Raw genomic sequence first — 27,642 nt, 5'->3', positions numbered from 1 at the left:
ATATCTGTCAAGTATGATATACTGCAAAATGGCTATTTCTCACGTGTGTGTCATTTTCACTTTTTGTTTGGGATTGCATAGTATATTACATTGATGTTAGTAATTACTAGCTTTATTATCAGGGATGTGAGAGCTATGCGCTTTTCCATTTTGTTTAAAAAAACAAAAACATGATGTTCAATTCTGTTGACCACACATGGTTCATTTGCATGTTTTCACGGTTTCAAGTTTATGATGCATGCCTTATATTATAAGTTATAGCCAATTTAGATTTGTTAGAACTGAATGCAATTTTTGGCAGTTCCAAGGGTTGCAAACACCAATTGTCCTTCCTTGAGCTGCCTCTGGACCCCAGCCACAGTAAGCTTTGTTTCAGCCCCGCTCACATTCCTGTATTATGAAAACCCCCCAAACCAACAACCCATATATAAAAGCTATCTTACTGGCATTTGGATCAGCATAGTGTATACTACAGTAGAAGAACATGCAAGAAGATCCATGACCTATGGGAACTTACTTTCAAGATGGTCACCATATATCTAAGGGATACTAACACTGTGTTTGTTGGGGCCAAGTGTTCAAAAGTTTGGGTGTGCGAATAATTTTTACATGCTCATATACCACTAGAGTTTTGAGCATGTCCATCCCGGGGCCTGTCTCTGGATAGCCAGGGACTTGTCTCGGGACAGAAAAAGTTTGGGCAATGACTGTTAGGGGACATTTTCTAAAATGGCTGCTGCCTTGTTTTAATACATTTCTCTCCAGCAACAAAATGGCCTTTGACGTATTGATTTCTGAGTTTTTGAGGATGCCAAATCTGATTTTAATACTTACTCACTGAATAAGAATAATTAGCATCTCCATTTCACCTTTTGTCTGTTTGCTGTTGAATTCTGTTGGGAATGAATTAACTGTCCATTATCCTCTTTCTGTACAGACAGGAGCAAGGTTCGAAACTTAATGATGGCACTGGTGATATTTACCATAATTGCAATATAAATTGACATATGTCACGAGCTTTACTGATGGCAGGTGTTTTGCCACTGGATCAAAATTATTGCCATCTGTTGAAGGGAGACTTTTTTGTTTTTAATTTTATGTTTATTTGTTGCAAATATTACTGGTTTTAAATTGCTATAGGCAGGCACAAAAGTGTCTTATTTGAACATTTTGCTAGCAGCAAAAACAAGAGAAGAAATTGATGTAAATTCTTAAGTTCGAGACCTGAAGGAGAGCTGCATCAATAATGACAAATCAGTTTTTGTTTAACAACACCACTAGAGGTCATTAATTAAGTAATCATCAGCTATTGGATGTCAAACATTTGGTAATTCTGACTTCTACTCATCAGAGGAAACCTGCTACATTTTTCCATTATCAGCAAGGGATCTTTTTATATATATTTGTTTTCACAGAAAGGAAAGCACATGCCATAGCCTTTGACCAGTTGTGGGCCTAAGATAGTTTTGCACTTAAGATGATTTTAGCACTAAGATTGCTTCATGGAACAAGGGATCTTTTCCCACAGACAGGACAGTACATACATCAGCCTTTGATTAGTTGTTGTGCACTGGTTGGATAACAAACACCCAATCAGTTGAATGGATCCACCGAGGTGGTTCGATCCTGTAATGCAAACACTTCAGCCAAACGCTCAACCGACTGAGTTAAATCTTGCCATAGTAATGACAACAGAATTCTTCTTTGGCTGGGTGGAAATCTTGTAATATTGGAATGTGATTCATACCTGTACTATGGTACCTTCTGTTAAAAATGTGGTCTGTTACTATCAGTTGTGTATGCTCAGTCCTGTGATCGATGTTATGGTAATAGTGGTGAGATTACCCCCTTGGTCAACTGCTTTAAACAGATTTGTGGATGGCTGTGAATTTTTGTCAGTATGAACCTGAACATTGAAGGAAGGAATATTTTATTTAATGATGATCTCAACACATTTTAATTATAGTTATAACTTATATGGACACCTGCTGCTATCACTGAATTGGCTATTCCTTTTGATTAGCAGTAAGGGATCTTTTATATGTGGTATCCCACAGACAGGATACTACATACCACAGCCTTTGTTAAACCAGTTGTATATGAAGCACTGGCTGGAATGAGAAATAGCCCAATAGGCCCACCAATGGGGATCGATCCTATAGCCAGACAGAGTTTCTTTAGCACTGAGCCACATTCCATCCTACAGGCATTAGTGATGATATTTCCAAACCCTGAGTGAGTGCTCTGCAAGGCTCAATGGGTAGGTGTAAACCACTTGCACCGACCAGTGATCCATAACTGGTTCAACAAAGGCCATGGTTTGTGCTATCTTGCCTGTGGAAAGCACAAATAAAAGATTCCTTGCTGCTAATCGGAAAGAGTAGTCCATGTAGTGGCGACAGCGGGTTTCCTCTCAAAATCTGTGTGGTCCTTAACCATATGTTTGATGCCATATAACCGTAAATAAAATGTGTTGAGTGCGTCGTTAAATAAAACATTTCTTTCAGTGATGATATTATTTACTAGGTCAGTTGCTTTTAAAAATAATTTGTGGATGCTTGTGAATTCTTGTCAATAAAGGCATGATTAATTTTGTCAGGATAAGCTAAATTGAGACCTTCGTACATTGTTTTTGTGATGATGTCAGATATATTCATAAGCCGTGACCTATATGGGTGAATAAGAGTTGTTTAACAAATTGTCATTTACTCTGTCTTGTTTGAAGAAAGGCAAAGAGTTCAGAACTGTCAATAAAGACTGGACCAAATGATTTTATTAATGATGTTGGCTCACCATATATCAACATATATGTCTGCTGTTAAAGATTCATTATAATTATTTTGTCTGGGCAGTACTGAACATATAAATAACTTCCCTCTGTTAATGTTCGGTCTTCATTGTATATATCAATTATTATGGTCTTACAATTGTTTTTGGACATATTTGTATTTCTGCATGTGGACTACTAGCACTTGGTTTGCTTTTCAAGTAGGAAGGAAGGAAATGTTTTATTTAACGACACACTGAACATGTTTTATTTACGGTTATATGGCATGCGACATATGGTTAAAGACCACACAGATATTGAGAGAGGAAACTCACTGTTGCCACTTCATGGACTACTCTTTTCAATTAGCAGCAAGGGATCTTTTATATGCACCATCCCACAGACAGGGTAATACATACCACAGCCTTTGATATGCCAGTCGTGGTGCACTGGCTGGAACGAGAATTAGCCCAGTGGACCCACCGACGGGGATTGATCCCAGACCGACTCCGCATCGAGCGAGCATTTCAAGTAGTCAGTGGACATTTGTGACTGTTTTTTTAATAAGCATTGTTCATTTCCAGTCTTCTCCTGGTGATTATTAGCAGTTTGGTTCTTTCTCTCATGCAAGCTTCAGAATTTGTCCAGAATTAAAACCTTTTAGCAATCCTGATGTTTCATTTCAATATGCTTTTCTTGCTGTAGGTAACAATAATAAACCATTTCACTCATGCTTCAAATATATCCTTGCATATTGACACTGACTAATGGCAAAATGTAGCAGGTTTCCTCTGATGACTACGTGTCAAAATAACCAAATGTTTGACATCCAGTAGCCAATGATTAAGTAATCAATATTCTCTAGTGGTGTCATTAATAAAAAAAACTTTAACAAATGTTTTTTATTGTATGAAGTCAGAACCAAGATGGTTGAAGATATGTTTAACAGTGATGCAGTAGGTCTACCTGGGGTCTGTCTAATTCACCAAACTTTTATACATTGCCACATTGTCCCAAGAACTTGGAGGGTGTGTCTTAGACAGATATGTTTCAACCTACAGCAGATTTTAAGTGAAAGCGATGATACATTCCTGGCATAAAATATCCCTCTTAAAAGGTCCCTCTCCCCCCCCCCCCCCCCCCCCCCCCACTAGAGACTCTGGTCCCACACATTAGGGATTATGCCACCCACTCACCCTCACCACACCGCCCATCACCAGATATCATTCCTATGGGCCTGATTAATTTGGCGGATATTTAAATTGACAATATCAACTGGTGCATTATCTTGTATCTGCTGGACCGAGTGTTTAACAGTGGCTGTATTAAGATTGCCAGATAGCATTTCCTATTCACAGAGACACTAATTTGGACTAACTTACTCATGTGTTATGCAGCGTAGCTGTGTTTTCTGTGAAGGCTATGGGCAGTTATGAATTTGATTGTTTCTCTGTTCATAACACTTAATCATGTATGTGTCAATCCTAGCAGATTATATTAATTCTGAGCTGTTGTATTAATATCGGGATGATGACCCGCAATAAATGGATTGCAGAAATAATATATCATGTATGTATAATATATCGCATCATGAAGGCTATTACAGAATGATTTATAGATGAAAGAAAATCACACAACAAAAACACTGTACGTTGGTTGAAGCTTATATTTATGTATTTCAAGGCCATATACCTTGTTAGCCAAAAATAATTAAGGTTGATGATAGTCACTTTTTGCACCTTTGTTTTGGCTTCATACACAATAAATATAACATCTTGCCGTAAGTTCTCTTCAAATCCATATTTCGTAAATACATGTAGTGCAATTAATATTTTAATTACAAGTCAGGTGCTTTAGTAAGTCTCAAACGAAATCTTTTTCAATAACATTTTTGCATTGGAATTTTTCAGCATTCAGAAAAAGGAAACATCATGTACCCAGTTTATTGTTATGTAAAGAGATGCAAAGTGATGTCATTGGAATACTGATGTTATTCAGATTCAATATTAGCTATGTTATTACAATGCTTCATCACATTAAAATAAAAAATGGTCTACTTACCTTGACCCTTGTCATCCTGTTCTATATATTGAGGTTGATATATATTTTTATTTTTCATAATTTTAGACAAAATACTCAGTTTAAGTTTTTAAATTTAAAAGATAAAGAAAGAAAAAGTTAAATATATCATATCAAAAGTTACCATTGTGTACGAATTAGCCAAAAACAAGGGTGCCAAGAGTGACTGTCGTCGACCTTAGAGGAGTAGTAAAAAACTAATATAGTCTCGTCCAGCTAGACAAATATTATATCACTTTTAAACTGAAAATTTGATTAAAAATCACCTTTAAAGTAAAATGAAATTAAAAAGGTAAATTTAAAACTTCTAACCTGGAGCGAGGGAGGAGCCTGGAGAGAGGTGGGAGCCTGCATGGAGCAGAGCAACTAATGGATAATACATTACATCAGATTCAAAAATAGGACTTCATAAATTGATGCCACAAATTGATCTTGAATTTACCCTCAAGTAAATGGCAAAGTCTTCTTCTTTTCGTTCCTTCTTGTAATGATATCACAGGGAGATGTTTGCTGCCAGGATGAATCTCACAGTGAGACGGAGGGATTTCTGGTCTCCATAAAGTTTTTCTTCTGTGTTTTTCAGTGTTGGCCAGTGAGCATCTCTGAGTTAGCCGTGTTGTTGGTAATATTGTAGAATTTGTTCAACAGTTTCTGCGGTTTGTTCACAGGGACATATTGTAGAGGGCACAAGTTTAATCCTGGCAAGGTGGGACCGCAGTCTACAGTGTCCTGTGTGCAGTCAATGGCAAAGTTACTGATCAGTCTCAATGTAGATAGGAAGTTTAATACGTATTGGAAATGTTTAAATGTGGTTACTGGCCATCAGTGGTATGGAAGTAAGGAAGGAAGTGTTTTATTTAATGACACACTCAAAACATTTTATGTACGGTTATATGGCATCGAACATATGAATAAGGACACACAGATATTGACAGATGAAACCTGCTGTCACTACTTGATGGACTATTCTTTTTGATTAGCAGCAAGGGATCTTTTATATGCATCATCCCACAGACAGGATAGTACATACCATGGCCTTTGTTACACCATTTGTGGAGCACTGGCTGAAACGAGAAATAGCCCAATGGGCCCACCAAGGACGGTAATTAAACCATCAGTTTAAGGCTGTTGTGTATTAGATTTGCATTCCAGTTCCAGCTCCCATTCAGAGTGAGTTTCAGTGATAAGTAAGACCACTACATGGACTCGCTCTCACTCATTTTTTTCAGTTCAACTTATTTTCATGCTTATATCCAATTAAGGTTCAATCACGCTCTCCTGGGCACACACCTTGGCTATCTTGGCTGTCTGTCCAGGTCAGTGAGTTAGTTGTTAGTGTTTAGTGTTACAGAAGAGGGTATAGTGTTTAGTGTTATAGAAGAGGGTATAGTGTTTAGTGAGAGAGAAGAGGGTATAGTGGTCTTACCCACTGAGTCGTTAAAACTCGCTCTGGATGGGAGCCAGTACCAGGCTGCGAACCCTGTACCTACCAGCCTCATGTCTGATGGCTTAACCACGACACCACCGAGGTCTCTTACTACCCATTATAACAACTATAACCATTAACCTCTGTTCTGGAAGTGGCCTTGGTGGTGTAGAGATTAAACCATTGGACCCAGAGCAAGTTTAGTGACTCATTGGGTAGGTGTACGGTCACACCACTTACTTATCTTTCACCAGTATCACTAACCCACTGTCCTGGACAGACAGCTCAGATCACTGAGGTGAGTGCCCAGGAAAGCGTGCTTAAACCTAAATATGAAAATAAGTATAAATGAAATGGAAAATGAAAAATCCAGATAGTCGAAATGTGTGCCCAACACAGCATGCTTGAACTCGTACTGGATATAAGCTTGAAAATCAATTTACAAAACCATTAATTAAAAAATATCATGGTAATGTGATTTTTTGCAGATCTTCACGTTTCACAGCTGGCGTGAGAGGTAGAAAATACCATAACTCACTCTGATTTGACAAGTAATGGTATTAGCTGAGCAATCTGAATCCAGCTAATAAGAAATCTACACCATGTCTAATTGCATTTCTACCTGAATAAAGACTGTATGAAATCTGAACGTCACATTTGTAAACTGGATCTACAGCTAGCTAATGTTTGGACAGCAGTTTGCAATGTGCATCTGTTTGTAAGCAGAGTGGATTCTTAATGTTTACTGCACACATGTGGTCTTGCATGGTAGGGGTGGGATGTAACCCACTGGTAAAAACACTCATTAGGTGTGCAGGGGAAGGACGTAGCCCAGTCGTAAAGTGCTCGCATGATGCGTGGTCTGTTTGGAATCGATCCCTGTCAGTGGGCCCCATTAGGCTGATCTTCATCCATTGGGCTGTTTTTCATTTAGCCAGTGCACCACGACTGATATATCAAAGGCCATGGTATGTGCTATCCTGTCTGTGGGATAGTGTACATAAAAGATCTCTTCCTACTAATGGAAAAATGTATTGGGTTTCCTCTCTACGACTATGTCAGAATTACCAAATATTTGACATCCAATAGCTGGGGGTGGGATTTAGTTCAGTTGGTTGAGTGCTTGCTTGAGGTATTGCATCACAGGATCGAACCACCTCAGTGGATCCATTCAGCTGATTGGGTTTTTTCTTGTTCCAACCAGTGCACCACAACTGGACAAAGGCTGTGGTATGTGCTTTCCTATCTATGGGAAAGTTCAGGAAAAATGTAGCAAGTTTCCTCTGATGACTACGAGTCAGAATTAACAAGTGTTTGACATCAATAGCTGATGATTAATTAATCAATGTGCTTTAGTGGTGTCGTTAAACAAAACAAACTGGAATCTGTCCCACCCTTTCTGTTCAGAGTGTATATACTGCTTGATAGTATAGTATACCAAATATCTTTTGTGTTGTATATACAGTAGTATATACTTGTATAGGATTCATCACAAGTGTTTTTAAATATAGAAAATATCAACAAATACCAATGAACTGGATATGTTTCATATTTTACATATTAAAAACACCATGAGTAATGAATCCTATAACGCTTCTAACTTCTAAAATAACATTTTAATTTGATATTCAGTAAATCATAGTTCTAAAGTCGTCCTCATTAGTAATATGACATCATCACGATTGGCACAATATAATTTAATGTCATACTCTTTAACTAAATGATACCAAAATGTTATACTCCAGTATACAGGTCCTGTTGGATTGTAAACAAATGACCCATTGACAGCATTAAGTATATGAACTGGGTTAATTAACCAGCAGATAAAGGAATTTATGCCATGAATAGTATGGGAATAGCAGTCCTCCTTCAGGTGGTGCAGAAGGGATGAAACAACAGTTTACACATCTCCTAGAGGAGTGGCAGTCATCCTGCAGGTGGTGCAAAAGAGATGAAAGATCCTGTTACGTATCTCATAGGGGAGTGGCAGTCCTATAGGTGGTGCATGAGGGGTGAAACATGCTGTTACATATCTCCTAGGGGAGTAGCAGTCTTCCTATAGGTGATGCAAAAGGGATGAAGCATCCTGTTACGGATCTACTAGAGGAGTGGCGGTCCTCCTGTTGGTGGTGCATGAGAAATGAAACATCCTGTTATGTATCTCCTAGGGGATAGGCAGTCCTATGGGTGGTTCAAGAGTGATAAAACATCCTGTTACACATATCTTAGGGGAGTGGCTGTCATCCTAAGGACATTGGGGTGTCATTAAACATTCATTTATTGCTAAGGATGATCACCTGATAGTGGATCATGGAAACAATCACGACTTTGCATCACATCCTTTTGGCATCTCCTAGGGGAGTGGCAGTCATCCTGTTGGTGGTGCAAGAGGGATAAACATCCTGTTATGTATCTCCTAGGTGGAGTGGCAGTCTTACAGGCGGTCCAAGAGGGATGAAACAACCTGTTAAACATCTCCTAGGGGAGTGTCAGTCGTCCTAAGGACATTGGGGGTGTCATTAAACATTCATTCAATCCTAAGGACGATCACCTGATAGTGGATCATGGAAGCAATCACGACTTTGCCTGACATCCTTTTGGTTGCCTTGTGCAGATATACGGTTTTGACATCTCAACATGGTTTTATTGTTGATAATTACAGGATAAATGTGTTTTGTGTTACAGCTGGAGGATTTGGAGTACTACAATGCGAAGAAGCTGGTGAGTGATGTGGACATTGAGGACCTGGACAATGAGACGCAGGAGGCGGTGAAGCGCACCATCCACTACCTGCCGCTGAGTCATGACAAGGTGGAGTTCAACGACAACCTCGTCAACTTCACCGTCAGCACCATCCATGTCCCAACCAACATCTATGATAAATGTAAGTCAAATTATCTCTTGTACTTGGTCTTGTACACTACCTGCCGCTGGGTCACGACAAGGTGGAGTTCAATGACAACCTCGTCAACTTCACCGTCAGCACCATCCACATCCCAACCAACATCTACGATAAATGTAAGTCAAATCATCTCTTTTCATTCATTTTAACTTATTTTCTTGCTTATATCCAGTTCAAGCACACTATCCTGGGCATGAACCTCAGCTATCAGGGCTGTCTGTCTAGGACAGAGGGTTAACTGTTAGTGGTTAGTGAGAGATAAGAAGGTATAGTGGTCTTACACCTATTCATTGAGTTGTTAAAACTTGCTCTGGGTGGGAGCTGGTACCAGGAGTTGAACCCATGCAGTACCTACCAGCCTTATGTCTGATGGCTTAACCACGACACCACCAAGGCTGGTTAATATAAGTCAAATTATCTCTTGGACTAGGTCTTGTAGATTTATGAAATGATTGTTTTTTTAATTTGTATCGCCTTGACAAAGTAAAAAGGCAAGATTTAGGTATTACTTTTCCAGCAGATAAAGGCTGAATACTGGTATTTTAGTTTCAACTAATGCACCGTGGTATGTGCTATCCTGTCTGTGGGATGGTGCATATAAAAGATCCCGTGCTACTTATGGAAAAAATGTAGCAGGTTTCCTCTCTTAGACTATATGTCAAAAATGTCAAAATTACCGAATGTTTGACATCCAATAGCTGATGATTAATAAATCAATTACTCTAGTGGTGTTGTTAAACATAACAAACTTGAACTTTTTAAACTAGTATTTTACTTACAGTACTGTTCCAACTTGACCATGAATTGTGGGGTTTTTTTTAAAACATGTAATATATATTGTTTGGCAACTTTTGTTATATAATAATTAGCCAAATATACAATGCACTAACCTAAATGTTATAAAATACTTTTATCATTAAATTGCACATTTCATATATTAGAGGAAAGAAATATGGGATCACATCAACACTAACAGGAGAATGACTGTGGCCAAAACCCTCATCCATAGTTTTTAAAAAAAGTGTTTGTTTTGTTTAACGACGACACTAAAGCATATTGATTAATTAATCACTGGCTATTGGATGTCAAACATTTGGTAATTCTGACACAGTCATCAGAGTAAACCCACAACATTTTTCCTTAATGCAGCAAGGGATCTTTTACATGCACTTTCCCACAGATGGGAAAGCACATACCACAGCCTTTGACCAGTTGTGGTGCACTGATTGGAATTAGAAATAACCCAATTAATCAGTTGAATGGATCCACCGAGGTGGTTCGATCCTCAAGCACCTCAAGCGAGCACTCAACCGACTGAGCCACATGTATGCTGACATTCAGTTCCCCATCTTTGTTCTTTATACAGATATTACAATGCTATTAGTGACCGACATTTAGTCCACAGTACAAAGTGATCCCTTATTTCTTTCTCTCAGTTTACTTAAATTATCAATTTTGGAAAATCTAATGTGTTTCTGGTCAGTCTGGTTTTATGTAACACAGTAAAGTACACTTATAATGAACATGCTTAGAACGAACTACTGAATAGAACGAACTGATTATAAAGTCCCGTTTTATCTCCCTATATATATTAATAACCAAGTTAAGAAAATGTGTACAACGAACTACTGCATAGAACGATCTGATTATAAAGTGCCGTTTTATCTCCCTATATATATTAATAACCAAGTTAAGAAAATGTGTACAACGAACTACTGCATAGAACGATCTGATTATAAAGTGCCGTTTTATCTCCCTATATATATTAATAACCAAGTTAAGAAAATGTGTACAACGAACTACTGCATAGAACGATCTGATTATAAAGTGCCGTTTTATCTCCCTATATATATTAATAACCAAGTTAAGAAAATGTGTACAACGAACTACTGCATAGAACGATCTGATTATAAAGTGCCGTTTTATCTCCCTATATATATTAATAACCAAGTTAAGAAAATGTGTACAACGAACTACTGCATAGAACGATCTGATTATAAAGTCCCGTTTTATCTCCCTATACATTAATAACCAAGTTAAGAAAATGTGTACAACGAACTACTGCATAGAACGATCTGATTATAAAGTGCCGTTTTATCTCCCTATATATATTAATAACCAAGTTAAGAAAATGTGTACAACGAACTACTGCATAGAACGATCTGATTATAAAGTGCCGTTTTATCTCCCTATATATATTAATAACCAAGTTAAGAAAATGTGTACAACGAACTACTGCATAGAACGATCTGATTATAAAGTGCCGTTTTATCTCCCTATAAATATTAATAACCAAGTTAAGAAAATGTGTACAACGAACTACTGCTATAACAAACTAACTATCATGGTCCCTTCCAGTCTGTTATAAGAGTATTTTACTGTACTGTGAAACCTCTCTAAACCAGACACCCAAGGGATCCCAGAACAAAGTCTGCTTTATGGGGTATCTGGATTTGATAGGTTATGTTGTGTACTGATGTTTAAAGAGAGTGTAAAATATTCATTTTGGAAGGAATTTCAGTTTACAGAGGCTCTGTAGTTTAAAATACATTTTGAGAACTTTCCTTGGCCAAAACAAATGTAACACAATATTTAATATAACAACAGTAATAAACAAAACAAAAAATACACAGTGTTTAATTGTAATAATTATTGATAATTAGGTTTTTTATTCTAAACAGCTAATATTAGCAGCTATTAAGTGTCAGATAATTACATTAAATATAAATTGTTATGATATTATGCTTATTAGTGATAATGGATTCGAATATTTTGAAGAAATTCAGTTCAAATTAGCATTCACCAAATGAATGCAAGTTGAATTCCTCAAATTTTATAATGAATTTGTCAACATATATTTCAACATTTAAAATACATGTATGAACATTTTGTTTGAATAAGTATTTTCTTGTTTCTTATAGCTTCAAGAATTCTCAATGGTGTGAAGTGGAGCAATGATTTGACAGAACAGTTCCGTAAGAATGCTGAAAATGATCCCACATTAACATGGCAGTATTTTGGTAGCGCAGATGGCTTCTTCAGAATATATCCTGGTAAGTGTGTAATTATCCTTAAATATGAAATAATGGGGCTATTACAAAACAACTGAATCTCTTTCTTGGTGTTTGGCAACCACACCTTCACCTCCCATTTTACAAAATGATCAGATATTTTGGTTCACTCATATTTGTTGTTTTATTAACAGGAATAAAGTGGCCTCGAGATCCAAACAAGGTGGACATGTTTGACTGCAGAATTAGAAATTGGTAAGACATTAACCAATAGAATACCGTGTAACATTTGTTTAATGAATCTTTCATGTCACTGTGACTCTCCAATAGAATATCTTGATACATGCACTTTAATGTCTCTCTTGACTATATGTTACAGTTAAAAGTTGCTTTGTTTATTGACACCACTAGAGCACATAAGCTACCGGACGTCGAACATTTGGTAATTAATTTTGACAAGAAGTCTAGCTATATTAAAGAGTACATTGCTACATGCACAAGTATTTCAGTTCATTACATATATTAACTCTAAATCTGCTTTTATATGTTAGATTTTCTAATATAATGTTTATTTTTGCAGGTACATCCAGGCTGCAACATCGCCGAAAAACGTAGTTATTTTATTAGACACGAGTGGAAGTATGAAGGGCCTGAGACTGAAGATAGCACAGAGCACAGTAGAAAAAATCTTAGACACTCTTAGTAATGACGACTACTTTAATGTGCTAAAGGTTAGTGTAGAAATGTGCTAAAGGTTAGTGTAGAAATGTGTTAAATGTTAGTGTAGAACTGTTGGTTTGTTTATAACTAAACAAATCTACAACAATGGTATTTGTCAGCATATGTTATTTATGTATACAGTGAAACCCTTTTAAACAGGATTCTCATGGGACCAAGTAAAAAGTCTCCTTTTAAGAGGTATCCAGATTAGAGAGATTCTGTCCTGTACTGATGTTTAAAAAGAGAGAATTCCAGTTTATTCAGGGTTGGGTTTTTCCAGGGAATTTCAATTTTCTCAGGGTTGGGTTTTGAGGGAATTCCAGTTTACTCATGGTTGGGTTTTGAGGGAATTCCAGTTTCCTCAGGGTTGTGTTTTGAGGCAATTCCAGTTTACTGATTGTCTAGTTTTGAGAGTTTTCACTTAGATCACATTTAAAACATAAACGATGCTACATAAATGTCCATTACATCAAAGGTACCAAGCACTTTTAGTTATGTTTATTTCAGTGGATAGTTTCATTGTAGCAATTAACTTGTCACTGTGGAGCAGCCAATCAGATGGCTTAAATTGATTTTTTCATGTGATAAATAGTGTTCTCTGTAATTGGGGTGGAAGAAATATTAGAAACCACCATACAGAGTTCCGTGCATCTATAAGCATGTGCACTTTAGGAGAAGAGTTATCTATTAGGCAGTGTTTAAATTAAAGTTTAATGTTTGTTTTGTTAACGACACCACTAGAGCACATCAATTTATTAATCATCGGCTGTTGGGTGTCAAACATTTGATAATTTTGACATATAGTCTTAGAGAGAAAACCTGTTACATTTTCCCATTAGTAACAAGGGATCTTTTATATGCACCATGCCACAGATAGGACAGCACATACCACAACCTTTGATATACCAGTCATGGTGTACTGGCTGGAATGACATAGAGCCCAGTGGGCCCACTGATGGGGGTCAATCTCAAACCGACTGCACATTAAGCTTCACCACTGGGTTTTATCTCTCCCCGTGTTGAAATTAATGCATTTATATAAATTGTTTGGCAAGAAACTACCAGGTGGACAGGTTACTTAAATTTCTGTTCCTTAAGCAGAGATGAAAGTTTTCCTAATTTGTTTGAAATTCTGAATTTTTCTGCTGTTTGACCAAAGGTTTCCACCTTCTTCATTCAAAACAGGGGCGGGATGTAGCCCAGTGGTAAAGCGTTCGCTTTATGTGCAGTCAGTCTAAGATCTATCCCCGTTGGTGGACCCATTGGGCTATTTCTCATTTCAGCCAGTACTCCACAACTGGTGTAACAAAGGCCATGGTATGTACTATCCTGTCTGTGGGATGGTGCATATAAAAGATCCCTTGCTACTAATCGAAAAGAGTAGCCCATAAAGTGGCGACAGTGGGTTTCCTCTTTCAATATCTGACCAGCCTCAGTGGTGTCGTGGTTAGGCCATCGGTCAACAGGCTGGTAGGTACTGGGTTCGGATCCCAGTCGAGGCATGGGATTTTTAATCCAGATACCGACTTCAAACCCTGAGTGAGTGCTCCGCAAGGCTCAATGGGTAGGTGTAAACCACTTGCACCAACCAGTGATCCATAACTGGTTCAACAAAGGCCATGATTTGTGCTATCCTGGCTGTGGGAAGAACAAATAAAAGATTCCTTGCTGCTAATCGGAAAGAGTAGCCCATGAAGTGGCGACAGCGGGTTTCCTCTCAAAATCTGTGTGGTCCTTAACCATATATCTGACGCCATGTAACCGTAAATAAAATGTGTTGAGTGTGTCGTTAAATAAAACATTTCTTTCTTTCTTTTTCTCAATATCTGTGTGGTCTTTAATCATATGTCTGATGCCATATAACCGTAAATAATATGTTTTGAGTGCGTCGTTAAATAAAACATTTCCTTCCTTCCTTCACATGCGTCAAAAGTCATATTCTGCTACTATACGTTTATACTTTGCTTTATCCGTCATCATATTCAGTTTTTTCCCGTCATCATAATCTAAAATGTGTTGAGTGCGTCGTTAAATAAAACATTTCCTTCCTTCATTCAAAACTTTCAGTGTGCTTTAGCCTGTTGCTGTGTATACATTCTTAATGAGGACTGCCACTTAAACTCACTGTGTGCAATGCTAATCCTAGCGCCTGTCTCATTTCCTGGCCACCAATATTAAAAATTCCCGATTTTTTTTTCATAACCTATTTTTATATCTGCTTAAGAAAACTGTTCATCATAAAAAAAATAAACAGTTTTAAAATGTAAACATCTCATGTTAGCATTAACCATTTTTTAAAAGAAACATTTGATTTTTTAAAAGAAATATTTGATTATTTTAAAAGACATATTTGATCCTGCTTAGAGTAGTTAAAACCCGATAATATCAAGAGCAGGATTCCTAACAGCTTAACGTGTGACATTTCCCAGGGCACATGATTGATATGAGTCTTTTTAAACTGCCAAACACTTCACAAATCTTGGCCATTTACTTTCATCTTAGCTACTTCCCAATTTGAAAGGAACTAAAATGCAAAAAAAGGAGGAAGCAGCAATAGTTCCGAGTATGGTAATAGCTAATGGCTGAAGAGGGGCTTAAGACGATTTCCTTTTAGGTCATCATCCTACGAAAAGAACACTTCCATTTCTTTCACAGCTTGCCAGTATTATTATCTTGGTGTCTCTTTGTTTCAGTTCTCAGCAAATGTATCCTATGTGGACCCGTGCTTCAACCGAACGCTAATGCATGCCAGTGTGGACAACAGGAAGCGGATGCAGAAACAAATAAAGAAAGTGGGAGCCGAGCAGATGGCCGATTTCAAAAAGGCTCTTATTGAGGCGTTTGAACTCTTCAGAAGTGTAAGTGTTTTTTTAATTCATTTTTGTTAATACAATGGTTAATTCTTCAGTGGCATTATGGTTTTTGATTGAGGTTTTGATGGGTTTTAGTGTTGATCTCCCTAAGGGCTGTTTCCAAATTGACAGACCTGTAGGAATCAATGGCGTGGGGGATGGCTGGGACCTGTGCATTTTTTGTCCTTCTAGATATACATTTTTAAATATCTGGCTGTGCCATCTCAGCTAGAGATTGTGCCCTTCCCCAGCTTCAGATATTGTTATGATGGGCCTAATTGATTACACGGGGGAGGCCACAGGTTATTTAGCTAGGGTACATAAAAAATTTATTGTTTGATATTACAAAGTGTGACAGCATCCCTTTTATTACCACTTTAGTTGTACAGTGAACGAAAAAGATGGCAAAGAAATTGAGTTGTACAGTGAACTAAAGAGATGGCAAAGAAACTCGAGTTGTACAGTGAACTAAAAAGATGGCAAAGAAATTTGAGTTGTACATGCAGTGAACTAAAAAGATGGCCAGGAAATTGAGTTGTACAGTGAACTAAAAAGATGGCAAAGAAACCTGAGTTGTATAGTGAACTAAAAAGATGGCAAAGAAACCTGAGTTGTACAGTGAACTAAATAGATGGCAAAGAAACTTGAGTTTTACAGTGAACTAAAAAGATGGTGAAGAAACCTGAGTTGTACAGTGAACTAAAAAGATAGTGAAGAAACTTGAGTTGTACAGTGAACTAAAAAGATGGCAAAAAACCCTGAGTTGTACAGTGAACTAAATAGATGGCAAAGAAACCTGAGTTGTACAGTGAACTAAAAAGATGGTGAAGAAACCTGAGTTGTACAGTGAACTAAAAAGATGGCAACAAAACGAGTTGTACAGTGAATTAAAAAGATGGCAAAGAAACTTGTGTGTTAATAACACCAATTAGTGATGGGAGTCAGATGAAATTTGTTATCGATCATCAGTTGTTCCAAATGATTGATGATCTGACAATAACTGACTCAATATCTATTGTGCTTGGAGACCTTTAAAAAAATTCTGTTTCTAGCATCAAATCATAGACATTTGGGTTCTGCTTGTTTTTTCTCTAATAATACTACGTGATAATAAATATTGGTTGTGCATGAGATGTAATTATTGTAATCTATGCCTGGATGGATCTGCTGTAATGTTTTCTTTCCACAGACTGGATTTAAATATATTCTTATTTTGTGGGTGATGGATATATTATAAAAATCTCCTCCCTCCTCTCACTGAGCTTATGTGTCCAGCTCTGGAACAGGATAAACCCGGGAACAGTAATGAGGCACTTGTACCATTTGTAACAATTTGTGTAATTTGCCCAAGTTTTAATTTAGTATGATTAAGAACCAGTCTCTCAAAATGTACAAAACTCTTTAAATCAGCAATTTGACACCTTCTTACATCCTCAGTGCACAAATTGGACACACAATTTCAAATTCTCTAGAGAAATCCACCTGAGACAGATTGGTGTTAGAAAACAGGGCTATTAAATTTGGAATTAACATTCTGGCTATATATTTTTTAACCTATCTTAGTGCTACGATGTTATAAAACTGCCATAGCCTACAATGGTTTTACAATACTGTAGTGCTAAGACAGCTTCAAAAATAATGGCCTGGATATTATTTATTACTTTACATTAAATGCCAAAGGAACCATTTACTTGAATGAATTGTAAATTACGTAATTTGGACACAGTTTAGATTGGCCACGAAACAATAATTTTGGTCTTACAAAGATGTAGATATCTTTATAATTTGATATTAGTAAGTGAAAAAGTATTTAATAGTTGCTTTGTTTTTATATAGTCCCCCACTGGTCCACCTGAAGAGGCTATAGGTTGTGTCTCCATCCTCCTGTCTGTCCATCCATTCATCCATTTGGATGCCCTTTTGAGGAGTTGGTCCATATGCCCTTTTTCTATTAGTCCCTCCCCTCAAAAATACTTCCTGGATCTGCCCTGAGTGTGAATGTTGTCATTGAAAATAGTGTATTTTAAATTTTGTAGCTGCACTGTATACGTGTCTTGGAATCCCATATGAATGAGCCCAAAGTTTTTCTTTGGTTTGGCAATTGTACCATGTGTACTGGGATCCATTCAAGCATTAAAGGGGTCAATCTGTGTTGTGTTTTTAATTCCAGCTAAATACTATTTATATAATATATTGCCTTCCTTTAAGTACCCACAGAGCTTTGCATTGCTCCCTGCCTCTGGGCTCAATCCCTAACATCCAAAGGCTGGGGTGGGGTGGGATTTGTTTGGTGCATGCTTGAACCGGTGTTCAACAAATGTCTAGTGCCCTTTATTACCCACATGGTTCAACATAACCAAGTTAATAATAATCATATGAAGCACACATGTAATAACAAATGTAATGACATAATTTTGGGAAGCGATGTCATAAGATGACGTTGCTTCTCCAGTCCTAGCTCAGACTGTGCATTTGAAATATGACGTCATTTTGTCGTCTCCTTCTAGTTGTGGCTGAAACATTTTGAGTTGGGTCTTGTTATTCATAAAGAAACCTAACAATAATAACATGGATAATAAAGAAATTATTACACTTGCGTGTGAGTCATACTGATTTTATGAAACTCGTGTTAGGATTCATGTATTACCTCGCTCTTGATCGGGTAATACAATAATCCTGATACTCGTTTCATAAAATCAGTATGACACACAAGCTCGTATAATAATCTGTATATATGTTATAGTAATACAGACGATAATTTCCACTAGCCCACACCACAAATTCACTAGGCGGTATCGAGGGCTAGTGGATTTGTCAAACCCTGCCTGAACCTATTGAGAATAGGAGCATGTTGATAAGGTGTACATACCCAGCATTCCTCCACTTCCGTACCAGTTTGAACTGAGGCATGTTCAGAAAGCTAAGCACATATGGTTGCTCTTTAGACTTGGTTTTGTGCCTAATGTTAAATGAATGTGATAGGACAGGATACAATTGCAAAAAAATTCCAGTCAAATTGTTCGCAAGCTCTTACCCTCTTGAACATGCCACCAGACTTTAATTGTGGTATAACCTTGGCTAGATCCATCTTCTTTATCTTCTTAAAACCCTGCTTCCACTTCCTGCATGTGGAAAGGGTATAATCAATGGAAATTACATTAAAGAAAGGTGATGCTCATTTTGCAGTTATTCTCTGTAACTTGCACAGCTGTACATGTAATTTATTGACAGTTACTTGAGAAAATAGATTGACTTCCATGCATGTGTATCGATTATGTGCCAGAATTTGTGAAGCATTTTGGGCTTAGTGTTTCACATTAAAAAGCCCTGTTTCAGTTTTTTCTCTGCAACTGGTGACCGTTGGTGGATTATCAAATTAACACATTAGACACATGTCTGGAGTGCTATTGAACCTTGGATCAGTATTGATTTACTGGCATTAAGCCAGTGGGTCAGATTGTTCGGTCCTTCCTGATTATATCCAAGTGATGACAATCATACTGTTATGTAAGTATGGTTTACTGTTGAATTGCACAGAAAGGGCTTCACATTAAAAAGAGCAATTGAGAGTGAATTGAAGGGGAGTAACAAATGTATTGTGTCTAATCTAAGCAATGAAAGTATTAACATTCAAATTGGCACTTATTTCAACATAGGGCAAGAGTCGAAAGAATGTTTTAATAGCTTGTGATGGTATGCTACAAGAATCACCAAGGTGATACATCCTAGTTTGTATGAGAACTCCTCTACAACTTGATGCATCCTAGTTTGCATGAGGACTCACTCTCCAAGGATGATACATCCTAGTTTGTATGAGGACTCACACTACAACATGATACATCCTAGTTTGTATGAGGACTGCCACTTTCCAAGGTGATACATCATACTTTGAGTACTGCCTCTTGATCCAGTGTGATACATCCTTCCTAGTTTGTATGCGGACTGTCACTATACAGTGATTATACCCTACTATCACTTCAGGGTGATTATATCTACCGTTTAGGACTGCTACTCCCCAGGATATGCTTGCAACTCTGTATGAGGACTGCCTCTGCAAGGTGATAATCATTCCCACATGGGACAAGGTCTGTCACTGTTGAGAACAAGGCATCTTTCATACTTCATCCTTTGGAGAGCCACATACCTTTCAGAAAAACACATCCATCCTACCTCGTGTTTAGAACTGTCAATTTGCAGAATAATCCTTCCTACTTCGTCTTTATCATGACTGCCACTCAACGATCATCTTTAGGAGGACTGCCACAACTGAGGCTGAAAGAACTTTAATGCATGGCTGCTGTTCACCCCAGTATCTTCACACCATGAACAGTCTTTTCATTTTGCATCTTTGGTTTTGGCTTCTGGTATTTCCTTCCATTGAACTAAAAGTCTTATTATTTGAAAATTTAAAACAGATTATCCTATTCTATTTTCTGCATTTCATACTACATTTGTTTTTATTTCTGTTGCCTGTTTGTTCTATGTAATCTTTGTAATTTAAACAAGTTGCAATTTATACTACCTTCTTTCTGTCTTTTTTGTTAGATGAAAATGTGATATTGGGGCCTGAATATGTTTTCTTCTTTTTAAATTTGTATATAGAATGCATGACACTAAATATTGTACATATGATTTGTTTATCTGTGATATATCACCAAGTCTTATGTTCTTAGGTGGAGCAGCATCTCAAGAGAACATTATGCAACAAGGTGATCATGCTAATCACAGATGGTGCTCCAGAAAACTATGAAGGAACATTCGACTACTACAACTGGCCAAATAAAACAGTAGGTTGCAACGTTCAAAATCAGTGGGAAATATTGAAGTTTTTTTTATGTAAGATATTTGTAGATATTATTGAAGGAAATTCTTGTCTCAACAAAATTATTTTATTGATATATTGGTATATCATTTATAAAATATTTTATTTCACACTAAAGAATGTCTACTATAGTTCTTTCCATAGGGAACACCTTTTTTCATACTATGGAATTTACTACAAGTTATTTATTTCTGAGCCGATTGTTTTCTAAATTGCACACAAAAATAGTTTAAAAAAATACTTTTTTTCTTATGTCAGACCAAACTGAAATTATTTTTATGTAAAACACTTGTCGGAGGATGGGATGGACTATAAATATGTTTTTGTTAAATTTGTTTACATAAAAAGTAACTGTATATACAATATCTTATTATTTGTTTTCTGTCTACATTACATCTAAATATGTCTGCTAATAACGTTTTTCTCAAGTATATTATTATTATTTTAATATGCATTCCAAAACACCTGCAGTAGTTCATAACTATAACTGTATGAATAATTGAAACCCCCAGATGCGTCATATTTGAGTCTGGAAACTGTTTCTTGATATAACTTTTGAACGGTGTTTGTTTGATATTTATGGATGTGAAAAGTACACGTTTGACATGATGATACATTGTGAGTAATGCTGACATTCCCATTACCCTCTGGAAATCAATGTCGCAGTCTGGATTTCAGCCATTAATTGTAATACAATGCCAAGCCAGGCAGTTTTAATGAATCAGCAGTTTACACAGCTTGGCTTTAATTTCAGCTATTTCTAAATATAGTCATACTATTAGTTTGATGACATATTACACTTCTGAAGAGAGGTTGTATTTTTTAAAAAAATAAATTAAAATACTACTTGTGTTTAAATGACTATGTAAATGTAGTTGCAGCAAATGCTGTTTGTCGGTAATAACTGATGAATATAGCTGTCAATGTTTTGTTTTAGTAATTGGTCAACAGACATAAGCAGGGCACTGATGGCAGTTGCCGTTGTTGAGATATAAATTGCTGTAGGCAAAATATATACACGAGGTGTACATAATCTGTCAACATTTTCACATTTGAAATATGTTTACATTCAGCAAAATAACCTTTCAGTCATTTATTTTCTGCAAATGTCACTTTAAAAAAATAATTGTCATAGGCAGGCTCAAAATTGAAATTGGTGGGCTGTTTCACTCATGGAAATTCTTTTAAAAATTGCCGTGGGAAACACATTCTTAAGTTCGAGCCCTGCGTAAGCCTATATTAGGACCTTTATTAGAACAGATAGATTGATGTAAACAAGATGACAGTCAATAGTAGCATATACATAACTGATAGAAGTAGTAACAACAGCTGTGGATAACTGAATATAAAGTAATCAGTTATGACACAGAATTGACTGCAGATTAAAGAGAAACAGGAAAAAAGAAGTAGTACAGAGGGAGAGACATAAAGGAGGAGAGAAAGAAAGCAGGTTGACAAAGAAGTAAAGAAAGAAACAAACAGCTATTAAGTTTCAAAGCGTTTACTGCTTACAATAAAGTCCTGAACTGATTTTAAAATGTCTATATTTTCAGACATGTTTTAGTGTTAAACATTTCTGGTTTAACGAATGAAGCCATACATTGTTTCTATCTCTATCAGGCTTGTAAACAGTTTTGGTTTAATGAATCCAGCCACACATTGTTTTTATCTCCATCAGGCCTGTGTGTTTCTGGGAACCAAACCATACATAATGAAGGGCCAATGAATTGTTTCTATCTCCATCAGGCCTGTGTGTTTCTGGGAACCAGACCACACATAATGAAGGGCCAATGTATTGTTTCTATCTCCATCAGGCCTGTGTGATTCTGGGAACCAGACCACACATAATGAAGGGCCAATGTATTGTTTCTATCGCCATCAGGCCTGTGTGATTCTGGGAACCAGACCACACATAATGAAGGGCCAATGTATTGTTTCTATCTCCATCAGGCCTGTGTGATTCTGGGAACCAGACCACACATAATGAAGGGCCAATGTATTGTTTCTATCTCCATCAGGCCTGTGTGATTCTGGGAACCAGACCACACATAATGAAGGGCCAATGTATTGTTTCTATCTCCATCAGGCCTGTGTGTTTCTGGGAACCAGACCATGCATAATGAAAGGCCAATGTATTATTATTTTTTAAAAGAGTACATAAATAACATTTTATCTCAACCCATAGCAGTGAAGGTAGTCAAAAGAAATCTGACCTTCTGTTGCAGTAATTAATTTATACTTATTTCCATGCTTATGTTCAGTTAAGGTTCAAGCACATTGTCCAGGGCACACACCTCAGCTATCTGGACAGTCTGTCAAGGATAGCATGTTAGTGGTTTGTTGTTAGTGAGAGAGAAGTCAGTGTAGTGGCCTTATACTTACCCACTGAATCGCCAACCTCGCTCTGGGTGGGAGCCGCTAACAGGAGGCGAACCCAGTACCTACCAACCTTATGTCTAATGGCTTAAACACTACACCACCAAGGCTGGGGCTGTTGTATTGGTGAAGTACATCTTATATTTATAAGCTCTAGTAGTGTAATGCATCACTAATTGAATAATTTATGAGGTGATGATGGATTTAGTGAATACAGAAAACATAACCTTTACTTTTCAGACTCGTGTGTTCACATACTTGATTGGAAAAGAAGTGCAAGACAATCGCCAGGTCCAGTGGATGGCTTGTGCCAATAAAGGCAAGAACTTTCTTTCTACCCAGCGTGTTCATTTAACATATTACATTTTGGTTTTTGTCTGTGTGGGGATGAAATGTAGCTAAGTGGTAGAGCACTTGCCTGAAGTGCAGTGGGTTCATACAGTTGATTTCCCTCCTTGCACTCATGGGCAGGATGTAACCCAGTGGTAAAGCGTTCACCTGATACCTGGTTTGTCTATGATCAATCTCACTCTGTGGACCCATTTTTGACATCCAATAGGTCTATAGTTAATTTTGTAAATTTAGTACACAGCTAGGAACCTTTTACTGCAAGATCTCTTTTTGCTCTTTAGGCTATTGTATGTACGGTATGTACAATGTATGGTACTATTTTGTTGATGAGATGCTGCTAATCAGAAACCGTAGTCCTTAGTGCGGCTTCACTACTTTGACTGGTGCATGCATGGTTAAATAAAACCTTCCTTCCTTCCTTTAATGTTGGCTTTAACATTTGCTTTTATAGATTGTTTCTACCTTGTGCATGTTGGTACTGAGTTTTGATGATGAGGTACACCATTTTGTTACGAAAAAATAAACAATTTGACTCCTTTTTCTTTTTCTTTCTTTTTTGCAGGTGATCACACACATATTTCTACGAGGGCTGATGTACAGGAAAATGTTCAGGTGAGAAATACACATGACTATATATTATAATAAGGTCCCCCAAATTGATGTTTTGAAAAAAAAGCAATTCATGAAAATAACTTAATTCCAAGACTCTGCATTTTACCATTTGGTCTCTTTCCAGCCAGTGCATCATGATCGGTATATCAAAGGCCATGGTTTGTGCTATCCTGTTTGTAGAATGGTGCATATAAAAAATCTCTTACTATACTAATGGACTATTGGGCTATTTCTCTCAGACTATATGTTGGAATTACCAACTGTTTGACATCCACTAGCCGATGATTATTAAATCAGGAATGCATAATCTAGCTCATTTGGTAGAGCACTCGCCTGAGGTGCTTGCAATATAGGATCAAACCACCTCAGTAGACCCATTCTCTGATTGTTTCCCCCCCCCCCATCCCAACCAGTGCACCATGACTGGTACATCAAAGGCCATGGTATGTGCTGTCCTGTCTATGGAAAAGTGCATATAAAAAGATCCCTTGCTGTTAATGGAAAAATGTAGCAGGTTTGCTCTATGACTACCGGTAAAAAATTACCAAATGTTTGACACCCAATAGCTGGTGAGTAATAAATCAACACCCAATAGCTGGTGAGTAATAAATCAACACCCAATAGCCTGTATCTATTTTTGTGCTGGGGTGTCGTTAAACATCCATTCATTCATTCCATTCATTCTTGTGCTGAGTGGTGTCGTTAAACATCCATTCATTCATTCCATTCATTCTTGTGCTGAGTGGTGTCGTTAAACATCCATTCATTCATTCCATTCATTCTTGTGCTGAGTGGTGTCGTTAAACATCCATTCATTCATTCCATTCATTCTTGTGCTGGGGTGTCGTTAAACATCCATTCATTCATTCCATTCATTCTTGTGCTGAGTGGTGTCGTTAAACATCCATTCATTCATTCCATTCATTCTTGTGCTGAGTGGTGTCGTTAAACATCCATTCATTCATTCCATTCATTCTTGTGCTGAGGGGTGTCGTTAAACATCCATTCATTCATTCCATTCATTCTTGTGCTGAGTGGTGTCGTTAAACATCCATTCATTCATTCCATTCATTCTTGTGCTGAGTGGTGTTGTTAAACATCCATTCATTCATTCCATTCATTCATTCCATTCATTCTTGTGCTGAGTGGTGTCGTTAAACAAAACAAACTTTAACTTTTTAACTGTTCTACTATTTGGTATTACTTTTGTTTTCAGATCCTATAACCAGTATGTGCCGCATGCACAACTGGTACATTAAAGCCTCTATTAAAGTTATCTTCATTCCCATTTTAGTCTTATTCAACTTACCCTACTAGCACAACAACAATGCTACAACCTACACTGCATAATTTCTCCCCTTGCCAGATGTATAATGTACACCTGTGCATGGGCAGACCGTATATCCCTGTTTTTGATTCTGCAGTCCTACATTGCAGTCGTGTTCGTCGTAGCTTGTAAAACTGTTTAAATTTGTGTATTAAATTTTCTAATTTTCTTTTATTACTGGAACAATGATTATATATCTACATAATATGCTGAAGTGGCACTAAACTTATTTTCTTTGCCAGCAATACATCAAAGTGCTAAGTCGTCCCATGGTCCAGGAGAAGTTCAGAAACATGATTCTGACGGCTGTGTACCTCGACTACCCCACGGAGCATGCCTCAATGGTGGAAGTACCAGAGGCAACTTTCAGTCCGTTTACAGATCTGTTGTCAACTGGGAAAAAAAATGCTGTGAGTTTTCATTTATGTAGTACCTTTTGATTGGAGACTAACACTAACAGTTTCTGGCATGTCTTGTCCTTTTGTAGGTGGTATTCAGTGCCATACTGGTCCAACCTGAGGGGAGGGGGAGACTGTAAGTTTCAGCTCTGTCTGTCTGTCTGTCTGTCTGTCTGTCTGTTCGTCCATTTGTCCGTCTGTCCCATATATAGTTTTCTGGATGTTGTTTTCACAATGCATTTAGATATTGAGCTGAAGTTTTGTGTATAGTTTGATCATCAACTTTTACAGATCAGAGTTAACTTACATGGCTATTTACCCATTTTTCACAGAGTTATGGTCCTTGAACTTAGGAAATAAGAAAATGTGTTGGGCCTTGTAGGGGGACATGCGTTGCTTTAGCAGTACTCTCAGAATGCTTGTTCTGAAATGAGTGTTACGAAAATCAATCCTTGGAACAAGCTTTAATGAGCTCTAAGGATTGATTTTGTTTTTTTTAGACAAAAAGATGTATGTTTTAATACATACCAGTATTATGTAACATCACATACTACCTTACTTACAGAATGACATTATCAACAGGTAGCAATGTCTGTCTACCCTCCTAAATGATGAATCCAATTAACCAGTGAAAAGGTCAGATTACCGTCTTGGGATGTGTGCTTTCTGGCACCTTTCTACAAGTTGATTGAACTGGAAAATTAATTGTGGTAGTGTTTGACATCAGTTGGAACTTCACTATCAATCAACAGTTATCACCAATTTGAACAGTGTCTATATCTTCTGGGCATTTCTGGGCCCATGCTTATAAAACTTTTAGATACCAGACTCAGTCTTTAATGATGTTACATGCATTCAATTTGGCTGGTGTTGTCACAACATTACTGTCTCAGACTCTATTAGCGTCTTGAGTCTAGTCTCTAAAAGTTTTATAAGCACCAGGTCTGGTCTTCATAATGTTTCCAGTAACTCTAAATTCAACTTTGAAATAATTCTGAATATACAACAAAAACAAAAATTTATAATACGGAATAAAATGAAATTTAAGCTATTATAAACGGACAACCAGAAATACACTGCATATAAAGACAATGATATTTTTTAATAGGAAAATATATATAATATGTAATTTGAGCCATTAGAAAGACTTCATTAGTCGGAAACATCTTTTCAGTGCTGTCTGCTAAAGCACAGTGCAGAAAGTGACAATATGGTACTAAATGATTTAATGTTAGTATATATAATTGTGGTATTTTAAAATAATAAAAGTAATATATTCAGGCTAGATGTAAAATTTGCGTGGAGTGTAGTGGCTTTACACTGAACTTTAACCCAAAAATATGATGGCTATCACATATATAGCCATTTTTATGTTAACTAACAAAGATGGCATCCTCCATTATGGTTGTATTTCTGGAATTCGTCTTTTGTACACAATATTTAGCATGATGTGTGTATGGTAATCAGCTGTATCTGAGTGCAAAAAGATTCCAGCTAAATGCGACATTTTGTAAGTACAACGAAGGTGGTCAGAAGTACAAGTCAAAAGGGGAGAAATGCATGGTCCGAACGTTGTCCATCCATTCATCTGTCCGTCCATCTGTCTGTTAACTTTTTCTTGTCTGGACTATATCTTGCATACAGATGCCAGTGTTCTAGCTAGGATGCTCGAGGGCAGGGTGCTCACTTATTATTAGGGCACTTTCTGCGGGAATAATTGTTTATGAAGGCAGTAATTTATATACCATAACCGAAAGAAAAAAACTTAACAAAATATGAAAATTATGGATTTAATGCTAATTAATAAAATAGGGTTGATAAATAATGCAACAGTTCTGTGGATGCACTGCTGGACATACACTGGTCAGTTTCATAGTTAACATCTTTGGGTTGTTACATACACAAAAAATGAACAAAATTCTGAGGTATTTATATACAACTTAGCACCATGCAACATCAAGAGGGACACACAACTGATCAGTTTATTTCAAAGATTGTA

General features: G+C 37.1%; 1 protein-coding gene across 1 annotated transcript in view; it reads left to right on the top strand.

Annotated features, from left to right (window-relative positions):
* LOC121368880 (voltage-dependent calcium channel subunit alpha-2/delta-3-like) overlaps positions 1–27,642 on the top strand; it is a 70,597-nt gene that overhangs the window by 30,518 nt on the left and 12,437 nt on the right. The window contains exons 3-11 of the mRNA XM_041493638.1: positions 8,958–9,156; positions 12,096–12,227; positions 12,380–12,440; positions 12,766–12,916; positions 15,599–15,763; positions 20,431–20,544; positions 23,196–23,274; positions 23,869–23,918; positions 25,488–25,655. Coding sequence (XP_041349572.1) covers positions 8,958–9,156; positions 12,096–12,227; positions 12,380–12,440; positions 12,766–12,916; positions 15,599–15,763; positions 20,431–20,544; positions 23,196–23,274; positions 23,869–23,918; positions 25,488–25,655 — 1,119 coding nt within the window. The remainder of the gene's footprint in view (positions 1–8,957; positions 9,157–12,095; positions 12,228–12,379; positions 12,441–12,765; positions 12,917–15,598; positions 15,764–20,430; positions 20,545–23,195; positions 23,275–23,868; positions 23,919–25,487; positions 25,656–27,642) is intronic.

Source organism: Gigantopelta aegis, chromosome 3 (genome assembly GCF_016097555.1).
Source record: "Gigantopelta aegis isolate Gae_Host chromosome 3, Gae_host_genome, whole genome shotgun sequence".
Classification (NCBI taxonomy): Eukaryota; Metazoa; Mollusca; class Gastropoda; order Neomphalida; family Peltospiridae; genus Gigantopelta; species Gigantopelta aegis.
The sequence above is the reverse complement of the archived record's forward strand: the minus strand, read 5'-3'. Positions and strand labels throughout refer to the sequence as shown.